The sequence below is a fragment of the Sinocyclocheilus grahami genome, unplaced genomic scaffold (genome assembly GCF_001515645.1).
Source record: "Sinocyclocheilus grahami isolate Dianchi unplaced genomic scaffold, SAMN03320097.WGS_v1.1 scaffold1322.1, whole genome shotgun sequence".
Taxonomy (NCBI): Eukaryota; Metazoa; Chordata; class Actinopteri; order Cypriniformes; family Cyprinidae; genus Sinocyclocheilus; species Sinocyclocheilus grahami.
Window position 1 is genome coordinate 30,730 of NW_015506501.1, and position 20,000 is coordinate 50,729.

The 20,000-nt window shown below is 37.6% G+C and overlaps 1 protein-coding gene across 1 annotated transcript in view; it reads right to left on the reverse strand.

Moving 5' to 3' along the window:
• LOC107569206 (metalloproteinase inhibitor 3-like) overlaps nt 1-11,610 on the reverse strand; it is a 15,526-nt gene extending 3,916 nt beyond the window's left edge. Inside the window, exons 1-4 of the mRNA XM_016255228.1 lie at nt 11,046-11,610; nt 4,886-4,968; nt 4,540-4,651; nt 1,580-1,701 (exon numbers count right to left, since the gene is read on the reverse strand). Coding sequence (XP_016110714.1) covers nt 1,580-1,701; nt 4,540-4,651; nt 4,886-4,968; nt 11,046-11,169 — 441 coding nt within the window. The 5' untranslated portion in view covers nt 11,170-11,610. The remainder of the gene's footprint in view (nt 1-1,579; nt 1,702-4,539; nt 4,652-4,885; nt 4,969-11,045) is intronic.
• Nucleotides 11,611-20,000: the final 8,390 nt, after the last annotated feature.

Genomic DNA, 20,000 nt, shown 5'->3' on the forward strand with positions numbered 1-20,000 from the left:
CAAAGCACAATGCTTATTGCGATTTATTGTATGCGAAGTGCCCTTCAGTGTTCCGTCTATTAACTGAAAACAGGCTAGAATAATCCATTCTTGGATTTAAGAATTGATATCACTCCGTAACAATGAGAATCGATTCATATCGAGATATTGATATTTTTTGTTTACTCCTCATGCAAATGAGCTCCTGAACCTGTTGCCAGGTGTTTGATGGATGCATGAAGTCTTTATGCAGACGCACTAGATGCAGGGTTTTCTTCTGAAATCGGATGTATTTACTGGTGGTGATTATTCATTGCTAAATGAGCATTTGCATGTGAGTCAGGCCCTATAAAATAGTCAAATGGTAAACAAATATTTTAGTAATCGAAATGCATGTCTAATTAATTTAAATTATGACACTTGCACAATTTATTAAAAGTTTATCAAAAATATATATATTTTTAGGGCCCTATGAAATCCATTTTATTTTTTCCCAAGTTCCATTTTATTAAATGTTTTCTGTTTACATTTTTCTTGATTTCATTTTAATGGTTAAATTAAATCGTAATAATTTTTTTTTCGTTTAAATTTTCCAAAAGGTGCTTTTAATGGTTAGATAACATTTTAGTAAACGAAACTTTTAGTAAAATTTTTTTAGTAAAATTTATTCATTTTAGTCTACTTCATTTCAATCTTGAAACTTGCACAATTTAACAACAATTTATTAAAAGTTTATCAAAAATATATATTTTTTTAGGCTCCTATGAAATCCATCTTATTTTTCCCCAAATTCTGTTTTCTGGAGTCCATTATTAATGGCTAAATTACATTTATTTTAATAAACAAAAAGCACATCTAATTAATTGTAATTATGAAACACACACAGTTTAACAACAATTTCTTAAACATTTGACAAAAATTTAATTTTAGGGCCTATTAAAAATAAAATTGAGTTTTTTATTTTATTTTTCCACAAATTCAGTTTTTTTTTGTTTAGTTTTTTGGGTTTTGGGTTTTTTTCCCCCCAAATAAATTTTTTTCCATTTAAATTTTTCTGTTTCTTTTTCTATTTTATTTATTTTTATTCAGTTTTTTTCTAATCCACAAGCATTTCTAATTAATTGAAATTATGATACTTACGCAATTTAACAACAATACATTAACATTTTTTACAAAAATTTCATTTTTACCGCCCTATGAAATTTTTTTAACTTTATTTTTTCCCCCTGAAATTCTGTTTTCCGTTTTAAATTCCATTTTAACGGTTCAAATAAATTTTAATAATCAGAAAGCATGTCTAATTATTGAACTCATAAAACTTGACATTCAAATGTTTACAATAATTCTTTTTACGATAATGAAATTAATTTTTTTCATAAATTCTGTGTTTGTTTGATTTTGTTTAGTGATCTAACTCTAATGCCGAGCGCGTGCCCATTACCCATGATCCTTCAGCACATCTGCGCTCAGATCTGAGTCCAGACTGGCTGCCGAACATCTGGTTTGGCTCTTCAGACGAGCCGTGTGCGTGCCGCCGGGGATTATGGGCCGGCAGCTGCTCATTGTGAGCATAGCTAGTGATGAGAATAGCCTCACTCACCCTGCAGTTACAGCCCAGCTGATAGCGATGATTGATGCCCTTCTTCTGAGCCAGAGACAGACGCTCCCATCGCTCGTTGAAGTTACACAGACCCGTGTACAGCTTCCCGTCATGAACACGACCTGCACAAACACAAACACAACAAACGAGCGGACTCTTTCATCAGTGCTGTCTCTGTAGGTCAGGCGGGTCGAGTGGGCCGTGGCGCTCTATATTTAACTGTTTGTGGCTTATGAGCTCCAGCAGAACAGGTGTGTGTCACATGCTTCGCGCCGATAAAACACCACACGCTGACGGACAAACATCTCATTATGCTTCGCTGTGTTTCTGGATACAGAACCATTAATGGGCCAGAATGAGCCACTGCAACTATACTGGCATTGACTGAAAACTAAAAAAGAATTCAAAAGCTAATGTAATAAAATCAATAAAATATTCATAATATTTCAAAAAATGTAATTAAAAAAATGTGTGTGTGTGTATATATATATATATATATATATAATATTTAAAAACCATTCCCTTTTTCCCCCTTTATTCCCTTTTTTAATATTATTATTATTTTTTAAATATATAAATTTTCATGAACTGTAATTTATATTAAAATGTTTTAAAATATATATTAAATATCTATATCTATAAATGTATATTATTTATATTATATAACATAATTATATAAAATATATAACATGAAATCTAACATATACAATATAAATTATATTTATATTAAATATAAAAAAATATAATTTATAATTTTTATTATGCAAATGTATATAGTAAAATATACATTTTAATATATTTTATATATACAATATTTATTATAATATATATTTTAATATTATTATATATAATATATATCATACATCAAAAAAGCATTAAGCATTTATATTTATATATATATATATTTTTTTTATGTATATTGTTTGTTACTGTACGTGACCTTGTAAATAGGGGACAAATACAATTTAACTGCATTTAATTTAATTTATATATAGTTATATTCTTAATTATATACTTATTATAGTTATATAATACACACTTCTTTAATTTGTATCTTTACACATAAATCTTGGAATTTTAAATTAGGCTATTTTGTATCTAATAATTTGATTTGCTGTCAGTGAACTGATTATATGCATTATATATATATATATATATATATATATAGTATGCATCAGTATCTATTTATTATTATATATTATATATTTATTCTGGCTATTAAAAACTCATATCAGTCCAGCATTACTGATGTGATTCGCTGTGTATCTTGTGTGATAATTAATTGCTGCTGATGACTATAATGCTAGTCAGATTAACTAACGGCCTGTTAATGAACACCAGTGTGTGACAGAAGAGAGAGAGCGAGCGAGAGTGAGAGAGCAAGAGAGAGCGAGTGAGAGAGCGAGTGAGAGAGCTATAATATATATCATACATCAAAAAAGCATTAAGCATTTATATTTATATATATATATATTTTTTTTATGTATATTGTTTGTTACTGTACGTGACCTTGTAAATAGGGGACAAATACAATTTAACTGCATTTAATTTAATTTATATATAGTTATATTCTTAATTATATACTTATTATAGTTATATAATACACACTTCTTTAATTTGTATCTTTACACATAAATCTTGGAATTTTAAATTAGGGTATTTTGTATCTAATAATTTGATTTGCTGTCAGTGAACTGTTTATATGCATCTCATATCAGTCCAGCATTACTGATGTGATTCGCTGTGTATCTTGTGTGATAATTAATTGCTGCTGATGACTATAATGCTAGTCAGATTAACTAACGGCCTGTTAATGAACACCAGTGTGTGACAGAAGAGAGAGAGCGAGCGAGAGTGAGAGAGCAAGAGAGAGCGAGTGAGAGAGCGAGTGAGAGAGCGTGAGAGAGCGAGTGAGAGAGAGAGTGAGAGAGAGTGAGAGAGCGAGTGAGAGAGCGAGCGAGAGCGTGAGAGAGAGCGAGAGAGTGAGAGAGCGAGCGAGAGAGAGCGAGAGAGTGAGAGAGAGAGAGTGAGAGAGAGAGCGAGCGAGAGTGAGAGCGAGCGAGCGAGAGAGCGAGTGAGAGAGAGAGAGCGAGCGAGCGAGAGTGAGAGCGAGCGAGAGAGAGAGAGAGTGAGCGAGCGAGAGAGAGAGTGAGAGAGAGAGTGAGAGAGCGAGAGAGTGAGAGCGCGAGAGCGAGCGAGCGAGAGTGAGAGAGCAAGAGAGAGCGTGAGAGAGCGAGTGAGAGAGCGTGAGAGAGCGAGCGAGAGCAAGAGAGTGAGAGAGCGAGCGAGAGAGTGAGAGAAAGCGAGAGAGTGAGCAAGAGAGCGAGCGAGAGCGTGAGAGAGTGAGAGAGAGCGAGAGCGTGAGAGAGAGCGAGAGAGTGAGCGAGCGAGAGAGAGTGAGAGAGCGAGAGAGAGAGTGAGAGAGCGAGCGAGCGAGAGTGAGAGCGCGAGAGAGAGAGAGCGAGAGAGCGAGCGAGAGAGAGAGAGAGCGAGAGCGGGAGAGAGAGAGAGAGAGAGAGAGAGGGAGAGGGAGTGAGAGTGAGAGAGCGAGAGAGAGTGAGAGAGCGAGCGAGAGCGTGAGAGAGAGCGAGAGAGTGAGAGAGCGAGCGAGAGAGAGAGTGAGCGAGCGAGCGAGAGTGAGAGAGCGAGCGAGAGCGAGAGAGAGAGAGTGAGAGAGCGAGAGAGTGAGCGAGCGAGCGAGTGAGAGAAAGCGAGCGAGAGAGTGAGAGAGAGAGAGAGTGAGCGAGAGAGAGAGAGAGAGCGAGCGAGCGAGAGAGAGAGTGAGCGAGAGAGAGTGAGAGAGCGAGCGAGAGAGCGAGAGAGAGAGAGAGAGAGAGCGCGAGCAAGAGCGAGTGTAGGCAGCTGTTTCTCCCATGATGCACTGCTGTCAGTCATCTGAACTCCAGTGGGATGTTTAATGCTGCGTCTGATGCTGATGCTGATGAAGGTCTGGCTCTCACCTGTGATCAGATACTGGTATTTGTTGATGTCGAACTTGACTCCACACATGCTCTCGGAGTCGTGTGTGTAGATGTACTGCACGTGCTGGATCTTGTCGAAGCCCTTGTACATCTGCAGCAGACAAACAGGCCTGAAAAACAGCGTGTTTCTGCTTCCACTCAAAATAGGCATTTTCAAAATGATATAATAAATGATCTGTGGAGTATTTTAAGCTGAAACTTCACAGACACATTCTGGGGACACCAGAGACGGCATTACATGTTGTGAAAAGGGGCATAATATGTCACCTTTAACATGATCTCATGCTGCAGATCTGGTGTGTTGTCTGTGTGATGATGGACTGACCTTCATCTGTTTGACGGTGTAGCGCAGGGTGCCAAACGGACCGTCGTTCAGCAGCTTCTTTCCCACTACTTTAGCCCTGATCACTGCAAACACACACACAGAACCCGCCGGTTAATAAAGAGCACAGCAAGGCATCATGGGAGCATTAAAACGAAGGCTGCACAGATAAAACAATCATAGAATGCATTGTGACGAGTGGAATAAAGCATCCAAGCTGGTCAGAACTTGAAGTGCATCATTAAATCTGCTTTTTATTGATTAAAAACGATTAATATCATGTTACGAATGCAATCACCCAATATTTATGTGTGTGTGACCATATTGGCAATGACTAAAAACTACAAAAGGAATTTAAAAGATTAATATAATATTTAAAATTTATTTAAAATACAAAACGATGTATAATTAAGTTTTTTTAATTTTTTAATATTATATTTTTAATAGTGCTGTCGGAACCAAAATACAAATTTTGTTTACATAATATAATGTACTGTGTATATTTATTACGTATATTTACATGTATATATATTTATATTCTTATATTTTATATTATACATAAATATACTTAATATATAAACACAACATATTTTTCTTAAATATATACATGCATGTGTGTGTATTTATATGTACGTAATAAATATACACATATATTATGCAAACACAAACTTTTATTTTGGATGCGATTAATCGTTTGACTGCACTAATTTTTAAATATTTAAATTTTCCATATATCTGAATTTAAATATGTAAACTTTATTTAATAAATTTATTTTTATTTTAATATATTTCGTATAAAATATGAAATGTGTATATATATATATATATATATATATTTTTTTAATATTTTTAGAAATATTTTTTTATATGGATTTATAGTTCTTATTGTTTATTTTAGTCTTAGCAATTTTAGTGCTTCAGTTTAAAATAAATAAATGATGCTGTGGTTAGAAATGATGAGTAGCTGACATAAAATAAGCTGGAATGCTGCTTATCTTCCTCTGCCGGAATTTCCTTCCCGGAATTCTGTGAGGCTCACATTCCTGAGAGCAGAGGAAAAGTTCATTCCTGCTGACATTCAGCCGCATTTATTCACCTAATGCTGCTCTTTCACACACATCAGGGTCCAAAAACAGAAGAATCATCACCCTAATCTGTCTCATACGAGTTATTATTGTTTACTACAACTAAAAGCATTAAAAAAAAACGTTAAACTGAAATAGATTCAAATTTAAATATAAAAAAACATATTTTATTTCAGCTAGTTGCAAAGGAAACACTTCTCATTTTCTCTTAGAGTGTTGATTATTAAATAAACTTGATTGAATTTATTGATTGATTTTCATAATAAGCATCCGTTTCGGTTTCAGTTTTTGGCTGAATGGAAACTTTAATTTCGGATTTAAATGTTTATATTTCAACAATGATTTGGAGTAGGAACATAATTATATCATGAGAAAGTATAAAAACTATTTAAATGTTTGTATACAACTCGGGTGTTATTTGAGTGTTGAATGTAGAAACACTGACTGGAGTGTCCGGCCTCGTATAGATGTGAAGCGTATGTTCTGCAGCGCTGCCCTCCTCAACAGCTCTTTGTTACCCAGCAGCCATCGGTCCATCTGATGCCCCTCGAAATATGTTACACATGGCAGCAGAAAGCAAAGCAGTGCTGGAGGAAATCTGGCGTCGGGCCAGCGATTCAGACACGCTCACAATAGCTGCAGTCTTTGCCATTCATACAGCATGGATACCAGCACAAAGCCAAAGTCACATTTTATGGGACATCTCAATATCTAGTTTATCCACAAACACATCATCAGTATGCAAGTCATACGTGGCCTCTTAACCAGACGCTCCGGCTCGGGTTTCCTCGCTCAGCGGCTCTTGAAACGGGATTCACTGTAGCGGCGACCCGCGATGAGTGCAGATGAAAGGCGTTAAATGCATTCGCTCAGAGATGACACGCTAACATCAACACCACATCTTATAAAATAAAGCAATAAGAAGCCGTGGTTTACAAGTGAATTTATAAAGGCTAAGGGCCGTTGTTAGGCACTCCGCTAAAACCTTCTTAGCTGTTATAAATTCACTGTAAACCACGGCTTCACGGGGGTTACTGCTTTTATAAAACGGTTATTCCATATACGTAGCAAGGTTTCACAAAATAAAACAGAGCAAATAAAGTGTAATGATATTAATAAACACAGTGTTATTCCACCAAACAATGTAGCGCCTCAGAAACAGTTGTGGTTGCTACAAAGTGGTTGCCGAGCAACACACAAACGTAAACAAAGGTGTGTGTTACTTTGTAGCGTCATTTACAACAGCTTCGAACGCGGCTCAGCCAATCAGAGTCAAGCACCGGAACTCTCCGCTTTATAAACAAGAATTTGACCAGGAATGTGTATTACGTATTTAAGCAGTTATCTTGAAAGAGTTAAGTTTAGGTTAAGTTTAAAGAGTTACAGCATTTAAAGCGGCAGAAAACAAAACTGTGTGCTTATAATAAACAGAACGTTATCGTCCACTATTATATTTATCGTTATCGTTCTCAGGAGGAACAATGCCGTTGGAATCACTTTCAGAGTTTTTTTTTTTTTTTTTCTGGAATTCACTGTAAACCACGGCTTCACGGGGGTTACTGCTTTTATAAAACGGTTATTCCATATACGTAGCAAGGTTTCACAAAATAAAACAGAGCAAATAAAGTGTAATGATATTAATAAACACAGTATTCTTCCACCAAACAATGTAGCTCCTCAGAAACAGTTGTGGTTGCTACAAAGTGGTTGCCGAGCAACACACAAACGTAAACAAAGGTGTGTGTTACTTTGTAGCGTCATTTACAACAGCTTCGAACGCGGCTCAGCCAATCAGAGTCAAGCACCGGAACTCTCCGCTTTATAAACAAGAATTTGACCAGGAATGTGTATTACGTATTTAAGCAGTTATCTTGAAAGAGTTAAGTTTAGGTTAAGTTTAAAGAGTTACAGCATTTAAAGCGGCAGAAAACAAAACTGTGTGCTTATAATAAACAGAACGTTATCGTCCACTATTATATTTATCGTTATCGTTTTTTTTCTGGTTTAAGAATGATAAAAACATTGACAGCCAATCAGAATCCAACTGAGTTTAAAGTGCGCACTGCAATTATGTTGACAGAACGTAACTGTAGTGCGCAGTTTATTATTATTTTGTTATTATTTCTAATAATAAACAAAATGTTATCGTCTGTTGGTGTGGATGCTAATTAATTATCGTTGTAGTTATCGTTCTAGCGTGATCGAGTCAAAATTCCAAGACAATAGTGAAGTCCAACTATACCGATAACGACACGAAATGAAATCGTTGGAATCATTTTCTGAGCGTTTTTATTCCAGCAGATAAACGACAAAATCATTGACAGTCAATCAGAATCAAGTGTGCACTGCAATTATGTTGAGAGAACGCAATTGAATAAATAGAACATTATCGTCAATTGTTGTGGTGTTTTTATTACAGCAGACGAGCGATAAAATCATTGACAGTCGATCAGAATCAAGTGCGCACTACAATTATGTTGAGAGAACGCAATTGCAGCTAATTAATTATCGTTGTAGTTATCGTTCTAGCGTGATCGAGTCAAAATTCCAAGACAATAGTGAAGTCCAACTATACCGATAACGACACGAAACGAAATCGTTGGAATCATTTTCTGAGCGTTTTTATTCCAGCAGATAAACGACAAAATCATTGACAGTCAATCAGAATCAAGTGTGCACTGCAATTATGTTGAGAGAACGCAATTGAATAAATAGAACATTATCGTCAATTGTTGTGGATGCGAATATAGTTATCGTAATAGTTAAATTTATAGTTATCATTCTTGAAAGGAACGATACCGCTGAAATCGGTTTCAATGATACACGATAAAAACATTGACAGCCAATCAGAATCAATCCTGCTTTAAAGTGCGCAGAACGTAACTGTAGTGTGTAGTTTATTACTATTTTGTTTATTTCTTTTAACTATACCGATAACGACACGAAACGAGTGTTTTTTTTACAGCAGATGAGCGATAAAATCATTGACAGTCGATCAGAATCAAGTGCGCACTACAATTATGTTGAGAGAACGCAATTGCAGGACGCTTAGAATAAATAGAACATTATCGTCAATTGTCAATTATCGTAATAGGTATTATTTATAGTTATCGTTCTTGGAAGAAACGATACCACTCGCCTTCAACGATGCACACAAAAAAAAACATTAACAGCCAATCAGAATCCAACTGACTTTAAAGTGCGCACTGCGCACTTATACTACACAAAATTATATCGTTTATCGGTATGGATGCGAAAATACTTATCGTAATAGTCGTAAAAAGGAAGGAAAGTGTGTACTGCAAGACTACGTGACTGCAGTGAGTGCTTAGAACAGACAGAACCTTATCCTTCGTTGGTGTGGATGCAAATATAGCTATCATTACCGTTATATTTTTCGTTCTTAGCATAGCGTGAACGGATCTTAAGTCTTTTTTATTCAGCTAATGGACTCGCAGACTGCGGTTTGAGCAGCACCGCACTCAGTCTTAATAGTTTTCTGCTGGTTTCCAGGACAGCTGTGCTGCTGTGATTCAGATGTATTACTGCGGTGGTCCTGAACTCATCATCTCCATCATTCACCCACCTTCAGAAACCCCATTAACCCATCCGATTAACTCTGGTACTGGGAATATCTAGCCTCCTGTTTGCTTCTCCAGTATGGCAGAAGAAAAGGAACAGCATCAGCGTTCTGGCGCGTTTGTTGCCATGGATACCGCGAACTCTTTTTCCAGCAGATAAACGACAAAATCATTGACAGTCAATCAGAATCAAGTGTGCACTGCAATTATGTTGAGAGAACGCAATTGAATAAATAGAACATTATCGTCAATTGTTGTGGATGCGAATATAGTTATCGTAATAGTTAAATTTATAGTTATCATTCTTGAAAGGAACGATACCGCTGAAATCGGTTTCAATGATACACGATAAAAACATTGACAGCCAATCAGAATCAATCCTGCTTTAAAGTGCGCAGAACGTAACTGTAGTGTGTAGTTTATTACTATTTTGTTTATTTCTTTTAACTATACCGATAACGACACGAAACGAGTGTTTTTTTTACAGCAGATGAGCGATAAAATCATTGACAGTCGATCAGAATCAAGTGCGCACTACAATTATGTTGAGAGAACGCAATTGCAGGACGCTTAGAATAAATAGAACATTATCGTCAATTGTCAATTATCGTAATAGGTATTATTTATAGTTATCGTTCTTGGAAGAAACGATACCACTCGCCTTCAACGATGCACACAAAAAAAAACATTAACAGCCAATCAGAATCCAACTGACTTTAAAGTGCGCACTGCGTAAGTGCAGTGCGCACTTATACTACACAAAATTATATCGTTTATCGGTATGGATGCGAAAATAGTTATCGTAATAGTCGTAAAAGGAAGGAAAGTGTGTACTGCAAGTATGTAGACTACGTGACTGCAGTGAGTGCTTAGAACAGACAGAACCTTATCCTTCGTTGGTGTGGATGCAAATATAGCTATCATTACCGTTATATTTTTCGTTCTTAGCGTAGCGTGAACGGATCTTAAGTCTTTTTTATTCAGCTAATGGACTCGCAGACTGCGGTTTGAGCAGCACCGCACTCAGTCTTAATAGTTTTCTGCTGGTTTCCAGGACAGCTGTGCTGCTGTGATTCAGATGTATTACTGCGGTGGTCCTGAACTCATCATCTCCATCATTCACCCACCTTCAGAAACCCCATTAACCCATCCGATTAACTCTGGTACTGGGAATATCTAGCCTCCTGTTTGCTTCTCCAGTATGGCAGAAGAAAAGGAACAGCATCAGCGTTCTGGCGCGTTTGTTGCCATGGATACCGCGAACTCTTTCTTCGCTGGGTACCAGAGAACTTTCCGCTTGAGTCAAAGCGCGCAGTGACGCACTTGACTTTTGATTGCTTCTGTTTGATCGTCTGTTCCTGTGCAGCTACAACGCCACGAAAACGAGTCCAATGGGAAACGAAGCGCGTTACATAATGCAAGGACCATACTGTCATCAACAAACGCATGCATTATGAATAACTCACGCACACACACACACACACACACGCTTCTTACCGATGTCGGAGTGGCAGTACGCGTCCTGTGGATGCGACATCGCGCATGAACACGCGTCCGACGCCTGGTACATCAGACAGACGAGAGAGAACAGGAGGAACGCGAGCACAACACAAGACTTCATTCTGAAGGGAACGCGGAGCTGTCAGACTGGAACCTGCACACTGCTCTAGTGCGCTCCCGACGCCAAGTACATATAGTGCGCCCGCGTATGGAGCGTCACGGGCGAGCGACCAATCACAGCGCGCGCCGATTAACATTACAGGCGCATGACGTAATGGAAGTGACCTCATAATGATGTTTTTTTGTTGAGGTTTGCTTGAGCAGACGCGCGTTTCCACTATGAGGCAGCAAGATCCAGGCGGAAAACTGAGTCTTTGTGGAAAGAGCGCATGAATAACATGTTACGACACTGTGGCTTTAGGGCTAAATTCATCCAAACCCACCCTCAAAAGCATCTCAGTGACTTTTCAGTTCATCTGCAACACCACACTAAAGTGTCTTTGTCATTAGTATGGGAAAATAGGAATAATAAAGGAACGCAAATCGAAGTCATGGAATTATGTACAGTAGAAACTATAAACAAATGCATGTCTCATATGGCAAATAAAAAAAATATTTTAAATATATGCTGTAAACCGTGAAACTCAATGAAATATATTTTTGAAATTGAAAATATGTTTACCTTCAATCTTCATATACCAAATATATATTTCAGGGGGAAAGGAAATATTGTTGTGGACATTAAAAAAAAAGTTTTTCTTCAAATGTGATATTGTTGTAGACAAATATATATATATATATATACAGTACTGTGCAAAAGTCTTTTCATTAGGCCATATGGGTTTAATTTAGATTAATTTTGTTTCCAGTTGCATTAGTTTTTATGTTTATTATTCACTGATGATGAATGCTGTTTTAAGATCGTATGAGTCTGCTGATGTACATACTCTTTCGCTTCGCTCGTGTTTTCCTTGTGGTTTGTATTAAATTCGCATTACATGATGACTTGTTTAATAGTAGACACCCAGTGCAAGTATTTCATCATTTTACAGATATTTTAATGCGATTATGTGAGATTGCGTCTGGCTTTCCAGACTGAACACTGTGCTCGATTCAGTTACTCCGAGTCTCTGTGATGGAAAACTACAGCAGACTGCTGTGCAAGTGCAGCTCTGTGTTCTGATGGCGTTGTTGGTCAGAAGTGCCAGTGTAAGCCCAGTACACAATCCCATAATCCTCCAGTGCGGCTCTGAACTCATGAAGTGGAGATATCGCAGGCTGAAGGGGTTGTGTAAGGAAAGCAGCACCTCTGAGCCATCGGTCACTGCTGATGAATCACACTCTCAGAAAAAAAGGCACAAAAGTTGTCACAGTGGCGGTGCCTTCTCAAAAGGCACACCTTTGTACCTAAAGAGTCCATATTGGTACCTTAAAGGGGTCATCGAATGCTACATGCACTTTTACAAGCTGTTTGAACTGAAATGTGTTGGCAGTGTGTGTACACAACCACCCTATAATGATACAAATCCACCCAGTGTATCTACTAAAATCTTTACCCCTTTCTCAAATTGAGCCGATCTCAGATGCCCCTCCCACTATAGTTTGATTGACAGCAGTGTTTCAGCACAGACTGGACTGGTGTCTTAGCTCCGCCCCTGAGTGACTGTCATCAGTGCTTCAGTGTTTCACCGCCGGAGCAGATGTAGACGAGAATGTCTCCTGAGCGATCGAGGTGTTCTGTTGTTGGATGTAATAATGAACAGCAGTCGTCGTTTACTCCCGACATCTGAGCCGCTGAAGACGCAGAGGATTACATTTGTTTCTGAAGGGAATGCGCCCGCGATCTACATTAATGCGTCTATGTTCGCGCAAATCATTCATGATCCAGCCTCACCTCCAGAAGAAGTGAATATAAGGTTTTTTAACGAATCTTTGCAAATCGCCTTTCCTAATAATGTGCTAATTAGCAAGTTTCACGATGAATGCGGCTAAAGTAAACAGTCTCTCAGAGAGCGGCTCAGAAGAGAGGGGCGGAGTCAGCAGAGCTCATTAACATTTAAAGGGAAATGCTACAAAACGGCTTGCTCTGAAAAGAGCTGTTTTTTACACTACCATTGAGAAATCTTAACCAAACTATGTTACAGACTTTTCATTAAGACCCTAAAGAATCATATCAGCGTGTGGAAAATTGTCATCCGATGACCCCTTTAAAGGTACATTTTAGCACCTAAAGTGTACATATGATATTAGTACCTAAAACGTACAAAAGTGTATCTTTTGAAAAGGTACCGCCCCAGTGACAACTTTTGTACCTTTTTTTCTGAGAGTGCATGATGAGAATCATTTTAGTGTACAAAACGGATATGCAAAAGTCCAGAGATATGAAACATACCGTCTCAGATGTCTCTGTGTGTTAGTCACGTCCATGCAAATGAGCGTTCGTGAACATGAGCTATAGTGTGAGTGTGTTTTAGCACACGTCAATGCACAGAGCTGCTATAGTGTTTATATTTTATAGTTTTTGTTTTATAGTGTTTAATTGTGTTATTCTTAGTAATTTTGTTGTGCTTGTCATTTTTTATTTTTCATATATTTGGATTAGTTTTTTTATTTTTATATTTTCTGTTTTCATTTTAAAATTGTAGTAATTTTGTTGTGTGTTTTTGTAATTTTATATATATTTTTCTTTTTAATATGCCTGTATAGTTTCTATTAATATTTGAATGTGCTTTTATTTGTGCATTTTCTATTTTCTTGTTAGTTTTAGTCATTTTGTTGTGCTTATGTCATTTTTTTTATTTGCTTATTATTAATATTTATTAATATTTGTATTAGTTTTTATTTTTACATTTTCGGTTTTCATTTTAAAGTTGTAGTCATTTTGTTGCGTGTTTTTGTCATTTTATATATTTTTTTCTTTTTAAATATATATATATATATTTTAGCAAGGTTGTGTTAAATTAATAAAAAAAACTTAAAACAAACTTTTTATTCATCAAATAATCCTGAAAAATCACAGGTTCAAAAAATAATTAATCAGCTTATTGTTAATAAATCAAAATGATTTCTGAAGGATCATGTGATATAAAATGTTGTATGCTGGTACAATGTTCATTTTACACAAAGCTCTGATGCTGGCATACAGGACAACCTCTAGGTCTGTTCCCTCTTGCCTAAGCACTTTCACTCAGATTTCCATTTCCTCCCACTCAACGAATGATGATGGTCCCATCACAGTGTGAGACAAGGTCACTTTCAAAACCTTCATACTCCCTCAGTGGCAGAACAAACTATTAACCTTCACCTGAACAGCAGAATCCATTGAAATCTTCATACATGGCTGGAGACACATGTCATCTGGGAGTGTTTGACTAACTAACCCCTTACTACTCTTACTAGTGCTGTAGTATATAGTATGTATGCTGTGCACAGTATAATGCGTCTATGTTCGCGCAAATCATTCATGATCCAGCCTCACCTCCAGAAGAAGTGAATATAAGGTTTTTTAACGAATCTTTGCAAATCGCCTTTCCTAATAATGTGCTAATTAGCAAGTTTCACGATGAATGCGGCTAAAGTAAACAGTCTCTCAGAGAGCGGCTCAGAAGAGAGGGGCGGAGTCAGCAGAGCTCATTAACATTTAAAGGGAAATGCTACAAAACGGCTTGCTCTGAAAAGAGCTGTTTTTTACACTACCATTGAGAAATCTTAACCAAACTATGTTACAGACTTTTCATTAAGACCCTAAAGAATCATATCAGCGTGTGGAAAATTGTCATCCGATGACCCCTTTAAAGGTACATTTTAGCACCTAAAGTGTACATATGATATTAGTACCTAAAAGGTACAAAAGTGTATCTTTTGAAAAGGTACCGCCCCAGTGACAACTTTTGTACCTTTTTTTCTGAGAGTGCATGATGAGAATCATTTTAGTGTACAAAACGGATATGCAAAAGTCCAGAGATATGAAACATACCGTCTCAGATGTCTCTGTGTGTTAGTCACGTCCATGCAAATGAGCGTTCGTGAACATGAGATATAGTGTGAGTGTGTTTTAGCACATGCAGCATCTCAATGATGCTCGTCAATGCACAGAGCTGCTATAGTGTTTATATTTTATAGTTTTTGTTTTATAGTGTTTAATTGTGTTATTCTTAGTAATTTTGTTGTGCTTGTCATTTTTTATTTTTCATATATTTGGATTAGTTTTTTTATTTTTATATTTTCTGTTTTCATTTTAAAATTGTAGTAATTTTGTTGCGTGTTTTTGTCATTTTATATATTTTTTTCTTTTTAATATGCCTGTATAGTTTCTATTAATATTTGAATGTGCTTTTATTTGTGCATTTTCTATTTTCTTGTTAGTTTTAGTCATTTTGTTGTGCTTATGTCATTTTTTTTATTTGCTTATTATTAATATTTATTAATATTTGTATTAGTTTTTATTTTTACATTTTCTGTTTTCATTTTAAAGTTGTAGTCATTTTGTTGCGTGTTTTTGTCATTTTATATATTTTTTTCTTTTTAAATATATATATATATTTTTAAATATGCCTATATATGTACTGTATATATATTTAAATTGTATTAATATTTCAGCTTTAGTTTTACTTATTTTAGTACTTCAAGTTAAAATGAAAACGAGTACTTGGCAACTAGCTGAAATAAACGTTTTTTATATTTTACTTTATTTCATGTAACAAAAATGTTTTGGTAACACTTTACTTGAAGCCTTTATATATTATGTGTTATAAAAGTATTTTTAATGCATTAATTATGCACCTTACAATGCATTATATGATGAAAATGAATAATTATAATACTATATAATGCAATTTCAGATGTACTGTAACAAGGAATCTGAAAATATTATAATGCATTTTAACAGTTTACAGTTACTTATGAAAATATATAATGCATTACAACATACAGTATGAACTCTTTTATAATGCATTATACATAAAGGCTTCAAGTAAAGTGTGTTTTTATGCTCTTACTTTGAACTATAATTGCATTCAGTTTCAGAACATATTTAACTATAAGCGTTTTTCCATTTCTGCTTGTTACGTCACAGATCAAAATAAGCATCATTTTAATGTGAAACAGGAATGTTTTCATCAGTTTAATGTCCATTTTGGTCCGTCTGAATCTAGACGTCTCCGGGGAATAAACAGGAAGAGCTGAAATGAATCTGAACAGAATATGAAGATGTGGGAAGATATGTAGTGTGAGGTGTGACGGGGATCTCATGTGTGTGTCTATAAATGTCCGTGACTCAGAGGAAATGCCTGTGTTTTTATAGAGGTGCGGATCCCTGAGTCCAGCGGGGTCTCCGACCGGATGACCCAGAACAGTTCAGCAAACTCTTTTATCCGGCACATACTCTATAGTGTCCATAAATAGGCAGATGTTCTTGAAGATCGTACAGAAGCTGGCTTTGGGTTTCCTGTAAATGAGGTAGTTTTGCATTAAAGTAGTGCGTGTGACTCAGCGGTCCGGTCAGGGTCAGAGGTCATGTGTGTCAGCGCTGGTGGGTGGAGGAAGCTGGAGGCGGAGCCTCTGCAGGGACTCCAGCTATAAACACACACACACTGATGAGAACATGCTCTCATACGCACCACTTTCCTCTCAGACGGGCTTCACAGTGCAGTTTAGTTTAGACTTTAATTAGTCCCCCTCAGTCACGACCAGCGGCGTCGCTATGAGTAAAATGTAATATTACTGATGAAGCCATGTTCTCACAACATTTTTTTAAAAGTTCTATAAATGTTTGGTCGACATGTTGTTTATGGAACGTTCTTGTAACGTTATTAATATTTTATATGCTGTATGTTCTCATAACGTTGAGAGAAAACGTTCTGAGATCAGTATGTGTGAGTGTTATTTATACTTGATATATTTTTTTGTATCCTTTAAATAACATTTAATCTCGTCGAGAAAACGATACATTTTAACGTTTTTAGAATAGTAAAAATAAACATTCAAATAACGCTACATTTTAGGTGAAAATAAAGTTATAGTAGAATATAGTACAGTATATGTATATATATATACAGTATATGGTTGTAGTTATATAGTAGAAGAAACGGTTTTTGAAACCTTTAAATAACGTTATAATCACGACAAGAAAACTGGACGTTTTAGTTCAACAACATTCCCACAACGCTTTTATAACCTAAATTAGTTTCTCTGTGTTACCGACGATATACAGACCTGAGAATCATTTTCTCATCAGAAATAATGTCATGTGTTTTCTGTCAGATGTTTAGAATCATTTGCATTAATGCATTTAGCAGATGGCTTTATCTGAAGCGACGTACAAAATTCAAGATTCGTAATATACAATACCTGGACAACTAGATTAGGATGCAAACTAGAAACTGAATCGTCTGGAATAGTAATGGGATGGAAGAGGTGGATTTTACCTGCAGTCCGTTGTAGGAAAGAAAACACACGGAGGTCTTTGATTTGATTCAATGAATCAGCTTGACTCAGTTCTGTTTGTATAAATATTTAAGTAACAGTATAAAAAAAAACATTTGGAACTAGAAACGGCTCTGGTTACGACTGAATTGGTTCTTCACATAAATAGACAAACTTAAACACCTAAGGAAAACATATTTAAAAAAGCCATCAATTATGTTTGTTACAAAGTATATTTATAGCTGTTTAGAGCAAAGAGCAAAGCATGAGTGGTTTCCTTGAGCACAAGATCCACTCAACATCAACATGCTGCATTTCTTCTGAGGTCTTCTATATAAAGCTGAAGGCTCTGAGTTTTGTAGTGCGTCCTCAGCTCCGAGGTGAACGGAGCGCTGCAGGTGACTCCTGACACACAAACAAACAGTCTTTCACTGAAAGCCAGCTGTTATTTACATAATGTGGCGTGTTTCCGAGTAAAAATGGGGTTTTAACCCTTCGTGTTGTGTTTGGGTCATGTTGGTAAGGGGCCGTTCACACAGAACGCGTTTTTCCACTCCAATGTGCTACTTTTCCATTGTTTTTCTGCGACTTAGGAGGCGTTCTGCTCTGCGCTGTTTTAAAAACCATTTCGTTTTTAGATGCAAAGACCCTTAGGGGCCATTCTCACAGTTCTCGTTTTTCCATTCCAATGCACTACTTTTCTGTTATTGTTTTGTAAATATGTGCTAGACGGATGTGTATGACCGTTTTACTCACGAGACGCAGCCCTCAGGAATGGTTTTTAAAAACAATGGAAACAGAAAACAATGGAAACGTAGTGCATTGGAATAGAAAAACGCGTTCTGTGTGAACGGGCCCTAAGTTTGTTATTCTAGAACGTTAACATTACATTCAGGTTTTATGAGTCTGTTTTTGAGCGGCTGGTGTTTAGCAGCTGTGGAGATTCAAAGCAAAACCTCAGTAGTGAAGCTAAATATAGATCTACAGAGTCATCCAGCTGTTCTCAGACCTGCAGCTCCTCTCTGATGTGTCCAAACCCCTGACCAGAGACCTGAATGGAAGCAGATGGCAGCAGGGCCGAGCAGAGCAGACCTGTATTTCAGGAGATGTTCTGTCAGTGGTCGGGGTTGATGTTACATCAGGACACATCAGTCAGGATCTGCGGTGGACACGTTCCACGTGTTCCTCAAGCAGGACATACCGATGTTCACACGCGTGAGGAGGTCTGAACCTGTGTTTGACCATAACTGGGCATCAGAGCTCCTCCATCTGCTTCTGTTTGAGCTCCGTCTGTAGTGACTTCAGCTTTGATCAGACGTCAAACACGTTTGTTTCAGGACAAGTTCAGCAGCGGCATCGTTTGTTGTTACACGATCTGCTTTAGATAGATGGATGGATGGATGATGGATGGGTGGGTGGGTTAGTCGGGTGTGTGTGGGTGGATGGGTGGGTGGATGGATGGATGGATGGATGGATGATGGGTGGATGGGTTAGTCGGTGGGTAGATGGATGGATGGATGATGGGTGGATGGATAGATAGATGGATGGATGGATGGATGGATGGATGGATGGATAGATAGATAGATAGATAGGTGGGTGGGTGGGTTAGTCGGTGGGTAGATTGATAGATGGATGGAATGATGGATGGATGGATGGATAGATAGATAGATAAACACTCTGTGTCACAGCAGAGAGAGTTTCCACTCTGGATCGTTGCACACGTGTGATCAGATCATCATCACGGGCTCCACACGCGTCTTTGAGCAGGTCTGAAGCGTGTTTGAGTTTGATGCTGCTGCTGAACATGAAGCTCCTGCTCTAAACGCTTCTTCACCACGTCAGCATGATGAGATGCCGCAGTGATGCTCCGGTGTGACTGACGCTCATGTGTTTGGCACCAGCGCTCTGGTTTATGTTCAGAGCATCAGCGTCCGCAGCGCTGGAAAGTCCCTGAGGAGCTGAGGTCTCACCTACACACTGATGGCTGGAATCTCACACCGGAGCGTTTGGGAATCGCTTGCGGTAAATGAGAGCATGTTGTGAAAGCTCTTCCAGACGTGTGAGGCTGCAGTGTTCACCTCTAATTGCTCAGACCGGAAGAGCAACTCATTTGAGCAGCTGCTGGAGTGAATCGAGCCCTCATTAGTGTGCACTACATCTGTTCTCATTTAAGTGAATGGTTTGACTGGTGTTTTGACTTCTGTGGTGTGTCAGGTTCTGCTGTGACTGCGCTCTGCTCGGACATCACTGTGTGTCGGGTGTGTGACGCGCACTACAGCGGGACGCTCTTCCGGACGGTTTGTCTGGGAATGTCGAGGGATGTGGTGATGCCCTTCTGCAGACAGACGGAGACAGATAATTGGCTGCTCGTCTCTTGTAGAGGAAACACTGCTGTGTTCAGCCAAACCTGCCCTCATAAGGGCACTTTCACATACGCTTGTGTGTGTGTGTGTGTGTGTGAGAGTGAGTGTGTGTGTGTGTGAGAGGGTGAGAGGGAGTGTGGGTGTGTGTGTGTGTGTGTGAGTGAGA